General features: G+C 55.9%; 1 protein-coding gene across 1 annotated transcript; it reads left to right on the forward strand.

Moving 5' to 3' along the window:
* Positions 1 to 1,277: 1,277 nt before the first annotated feature.
* Positions 1,278 to 3,855, forward strand: FRAT1 (FRAT regulator of WNT signaling pathway 1). The gene has a single exon (XM_047762086.1). The coding sequence runs from the start codon at positions 1,455 to 1,457 to the stop codon at positions 2,295 to 2,297; it is 843 nt and encodes a 280-aa protein (XP_047618042.1). The 5' UTR covers positions 1,278 to 1,454; the 3' UTR covers positions 2,298 to 3,855.
* Positions 3,856 to 5,538: the final 1,683 nt, after the last annotated feature.

Raw genomic sequence — 5,538 nt, forward strand, 5'->3', positions numbered from 1 at the left:
TGTGTGCAGTGTTTTCTGGCTAATAGTTTTGCTCTGTTGTTTTTTTGGCCACAATTGGCAATAGGCATGCGTAAATTCCCTGGCTAAGTTCCCAGGAGCCAGGGATCTAACTGGTTCCACAGCAGTGACCCAAGTGGCTTCAGTGACAAGGCTGGATCCTTACCCCACTGCACTACAAGGGAATTCCTGTGGCTAACTGTTAAAATAGCTTTATTAACATATAACTTACATCATAAAATTCCCTCATTTTAATTTTTAATAAATTTACCAAGTTGTGCAACCATCACAGTTTTAGAATATTTCTATCACCTTGACACTATCCCTCTCCTGTAAAAGGCTGGTCCACCAATGGTCTACCTGTAAGTATAATGTTTGCAAGTTAGGCTTGAGGGACTTGGGATTTTGCATAAACCTCCAGGCAATACGACGGTAAAGGATCATTTTCCACCCCTCTTTCTTTTAAAAAATGAAATCTTGGTTACTCATTAAGCCAACCACGGTACCTTGAAGGGTTACGGTGGCCGTAACCTCTATTTCCATCCAAAGAACTGACCGTTTCCTCTACTACTCCCCCTCAGAAAGGAGACTCCCCTACTGGGCTGAGGCATTCTTCTTAAAAGAACTTTCTACCCACAGGTTCTCCCCAGACGAGCAACCTCCTCTTCAGTAATGACAGCTCCAGTTCAGGTCCCCACATACCCATGCTCCCGATGGAAAAAGCATGAATCACGGGGCTTTCTCTGCCAATTCCCAATCCGCCACCGCCATCGTATCACAGGGTCCTTCGACCTCTTCATCTCCGTCAGCCTCTTTTCCCTCATCTCCAGACAGATCTCTAACCTGACGCCTCTCCTAGCCACCACTCGCCTCACTTGCCTCGCCATCACTTCCCAAACGCTGGCATCTCGGACCTCAAAGGCGCAAATGCCAAAACTGGAAGAGTCGACGAGCCTAGAGAAGTGTGTAGGTGTGTGGGTGTAAGTGTATGTGCTAGTGCTGGTGTGTGTGGAAGAAACCAACGGAGTCCACGGTGGTGTCCATCTTCTGGCAATGCCAATCACGTCCGGTTAAGAGAGCGAGGACCTGCTCCCCAGTGCCCGCCGCAGGCAGAATTCAGGGCTGTGGAGCTCAGGGGTACCAAGGCTTCACCCTGTGCCCCTGCGCAGTGGGCGCCCCGCCCCCAACTGGCACGGCGCACCCCCGCAGCTGCTCGGTGGTAGAGCCCGGCGGCTACGTCACCCATTGTTTACAAATCAACCGGAGCCGGTAGGATTCCGGCTCCCGCGGCTGCAGGCGCGCGGCGAGAGTGCCCAGCGGGCTCCAGCTTCAGCGTCTTCCCCAGCCCCGGCTCCGATCGCAGCACTGCTCCCCGCGCTGCCGCGGCCCACCGAGCCCTACCGGCAGTCGAATCCCCAGCGACGCCGGCAGAGCTCCGGGTGCCCGCGCGGGGGACCATGCCGTGCCGGAGAGAGGAGGAAGAGGAAGCCGGCGAGGAAGAGGAGGAGGAGGAGGAGGAGGAGGAGGACAGCTTCCTCCTACTGGAACAGTCGGTGACGCTGGGCGGCTCGGGCGAGGTGGACCGGCTGGTGGCCCAGATCGGCGAGACGCTGCAGCTGGACGCCGCTCAGGACCACCCTGCCTCCCCGGGCGCTCCCCCGGGACCGCCGCTGCAGCCCCCGCGGCCCCTGGCAGCCGTGAGAGCGGAGAAGGCCCTGGCCACAGCTCTGCCGCCGCTTCTGCCGCCCGGGTCGGCGGAGGCTGGGGGCCCGGCGCCCCCGGGGGCCCTGCGCTGCCCCCTCGGGGATCGCGGCCGCGTGCGGGGCCGGACTGCTCCCTACTTTGTGGCCGAGCTTGCCACAGGCCCCAGCGCTCTGTCCCCATTGCCCACTCAGCTTAGCCTTGATGGACCCTCGGGAGCGGACAAGCGGGGTGCCCCGCAGCCGCTGTCGGGCCCGTGCCGGCGAGGATGGCTGCGGGGTGCCGCCGCCTCCCGCCGCCTGCAGCAGCGACGTGGGCCCCAGCTTCAAGCTCGCACCGGCGATGATGACCCGCACCGGCTTCTGCAGCAGCTCGTACTCTCGGGGAATCTCATCAAGGAGGCGGTGCGGAGGCTTCATTCGCGACGGCTGCAGTTACACGCAAAGCTTCCCCAACGCCCGCTCCTTGGCCCTCTGTCGGCCCCGGTGCATGAGCCCCCTTCGCCCCGCAGCCCTCGCGCGGCCTGCAGCGACCCTGGCGCGTCCGGGAGGAGGACGCAGCTCAGAACTGGCGACGGCGTTCTAGTCCCCAGCAGCTAACACCCCGGGTGTGGCCTCAGCCCCAGCCTTTGCCTGGAGGGCAAGGGGTTCCCCTGAGGGCTGCATCCCTACTCAGACTGGCGAACTCGCGCTTTTGAAAGCGGGGAGATAACTCATGAAGACGAGGAATCAAAAAATAGCGAATATTTTCGCGGGGAACTGAGGTCGAAGGGCCAGATGTGGTTGAAAAGTAGGATTTAGTTGGTCCAACTTAACGCAATTTACAGAGCCCACTCCAAGCTCACAGTCAATAGGACTCCTTATTTGGCGTGACCAGTCCTGGTGGCACGGCGTGCGGTTCCACGCAGCCTCTCAGGGTCCTCTGGCCCAACGACCATGTCGCCACAGCCCACGATTCTCAGGGTCGCCGAGCACCTGAACGCGGGGGATGACCTCAGTTCCTTGATTTACCTTTCTAGGGCTGGTTCCTGATCCACTTTGGGGAAGGGGAACACGAGTAGATAATTTCAGAGTACCTCAAACTGCCAGACTTGAACATTTACGACACTTAAAACTCATCTCGTGTGTTTTGGGGTGCTGGTTCCTAATCTAAAAACACGCGGCACCGGGAAAAGGACTCTTTCGGAAATTGAATAGGAGTAACCTTTTCTCCGCCGCCACTTAGCAGCGGCAGAGGTTCTCAGAGCGGTGGGGGAAGGGGGTTGCGTCCGGGATGCTGAGGTGAGGTGGGGGTGAGCGGTGCTGGGGAAAAGGGAGGGCGAGGCGCGGAGTGAACCCTCAGTCCTCTCAAAAGTGTATTTTCGCAGCCTGACCGCCCCTCCTTGGGTTCAAGGTCACTGTTTCCTGGGCGCACGTGAGATTGCGGGGCTCCAGCAGGGCAGAGAGTTGCCTGGTTCCGCCTGTACTCGGGGTAGAGCGCGGTGTTTTGCAAGTGCTGAAGTCTCCTGAGGACACGCGTACCCGCTGCCACCGCGTGTGTAGGGAGTCGGCGACGCGCTTGGCTCTGGTGCCTCCGGCGGACGGCCGCGCCCCGAGTTATCACGGAAACTGCCCGGAGACAGGGCCTCGGGTACCTCCTCTTCCCCTCGGCCTTACTGTACTACTCAAGCTGGTGGCGCTGGCGCTCCTGGGGGCCCAGGCTGGAGGCTGGGGAGACGCCACGTGACGGGGCACTCCAGGGACACACAGCCTAGCGCAGCAGCTTATAATGGGCTCTCGGGGCCGTTTGCAATAACAGCTGCAATTCCCTGGGTAGATGGAGTTGATTTCCTCCTCTGCCCCTCCCCCAGCCATGCCAGCTCGCCTTTGTAAGCGAAGGAAACCGAGTAGAAAATGTGACCCTCCAAATGGAGAAGCTGCGGGCTTTGCCATTGTGAACCTGGGGAAGTGCTTGGGACATAACTGTTCCCTTAGTCCCGAAGGGTCCAAGACCATATTGTTGGTGTTTTAGTTTAAGATTCAATGGCGTGTTCATCATCCAGATGTGGCTATTGACCTACCTACACTTCGCACCGGAGTGTCTGGAATCGTGGCTATCCTGATTATAGGATGTTAAGTTAACTGAAATATCTGTTTTTAATAAATGCGTTGGATTTTTGTTTGGCTTTCTTTCATACTTGTCCTCCGTGTGAAAGATGTACAGAACACATTTCTCTGATCTCCATAAACATGAAAACACTTGAAATCCTTGTCAGCCTGGCTTGTGGATGGTAATTAGAGCGCCTTTGTGTCTGAACAGCTCACTAGTTAGACAGGGTCTGCGCAGCTGGGTGTGTATTGGTGCTAGCATGAAATTAAATGAAAGCGAGGTCAGGTTTTGGACCAATCCCATTCACTAAAACCTTAGAGCCTTCTAGATTACTTGTCAGTGCTGGAGATGTTTTATGAAGCGGCCTCTGTATTAGCAAAGGACATCAGATTAGTCCCTGCAGACTGGGAGGCTTATCACTTTTTTTTCTTTCTACTGTGGTCATTAAGTGCATTTGTCCCACAAGGTGGCCCTTTGGGCTGGGGCAGCTCTTGGTTAGGGGCTGCTCAGGATGCAAACCTTGTGGGAAAGGGGCCTGGAGGTATAAAGGGACTCCTCTTTTTGCCCTTGGCATGTTCATTCTCTCCCCAAACAGTTCTGTTCCCTGCCCCTCCTGTTTTCAGTTACTTCAGTCTGATCTCCCCTTCCCCCACAGGAAGGAGCCACACTGGGCAACAGGGTATCCAGGGTCCGAGTCTCCGTGTTCAATGGGGACCTTGGACAAGTTGCTCAACCTCTGCGGGCTTTGGCTTCCTTATCTTTACAACAGATGGGACGTGTGATGATGGCAAAAAGGGCTCCTTGTGACTGGCACGCACTAGAGATGAAGAGTCTAATTCCTCCTCTTCCTTCCCAGAACTGTCCTCGGTTTCTCATGAAACAAGGGCATGCCGTGATTCTGAAAGTGCTTTCTGGATGGACTGCTGTACGATTTAGTCCTGATCTCCTAACTCCCTTTTGGACTCAATGCCTGTGGTTTATGCCTCCCCATTCCCTCTCCAAATACACACACAGTCCTTCGTGGTCTCCGGAACACATCTCACCAGCCATTTCCCACAACCTGCCCAGGAAGGGTTGTGGGGGACTCCGTTCAGTGCCAGCCAGCAAGGGACTGGTGACTGTGGAGGCTCTACCACTGAGGAAGGGTGGCCTCCAACAATGCAGGGGGGCTACACCTGTGGGCACTGAGCAGAGGAAAGCTGTCAGGTGCTGACTTCCCCTGGCATTGGAGGAACCCTGAGGTCCTCAGCCCCACTTCTTTGTTGGGGTGGGAGTTCCTGGAGGTTAAAAGGTTAGAAACACCCCAAGGCCAAACCAAGGCCATGATTCGATGCCACTGCTCCAACTGGGCTGGCTTCTTAGAATGACTGGTTAAGGCTAGACTCAACCTTAGGGTTCATGTAGTACCACCCCCTCCTTCAAAAAGGCAGAAGAAAAAACTAATGCTTACTGTAAGTTTTTTTTTGGGGGGGTGTTGTTGTTTTGTTTTGCTTTTTAGGGCCACACCCACAGCATATGGAAGTTTCCAGGCAAGGGGTCAAATCAGAACTATAGCTGCTGATCTACACCACAGCCATGCTGGATCCAAGCCACATCTGTGACCTACACCAACAGCTCACAGCAACACTGGATCCTTAACCCACTGAGCGAGGCCAGGGTTCAAACCCACAACCTCATGGTTCCTAGTCGGGTTCATTAACCTCTAAGCCATGAAGGGAACTCCCAACTATGGGGTATTTTAAATGCGCTATA

This window comes from Phacochoerus africanus, chromosome 15 (assembly GCF_016906955.1).
Source record: "Phacochoerus africanus isolate WHEZ1 chromosome 15, ROS_Pafr_v1, whole genome shotgun sequence".
Lineage (NCBI taxonomy): Eukaryota > Metazoa > Chordata > Mammalia > Artiodactyla > Suidae > Phacochoerus > Phacochoerus africanus.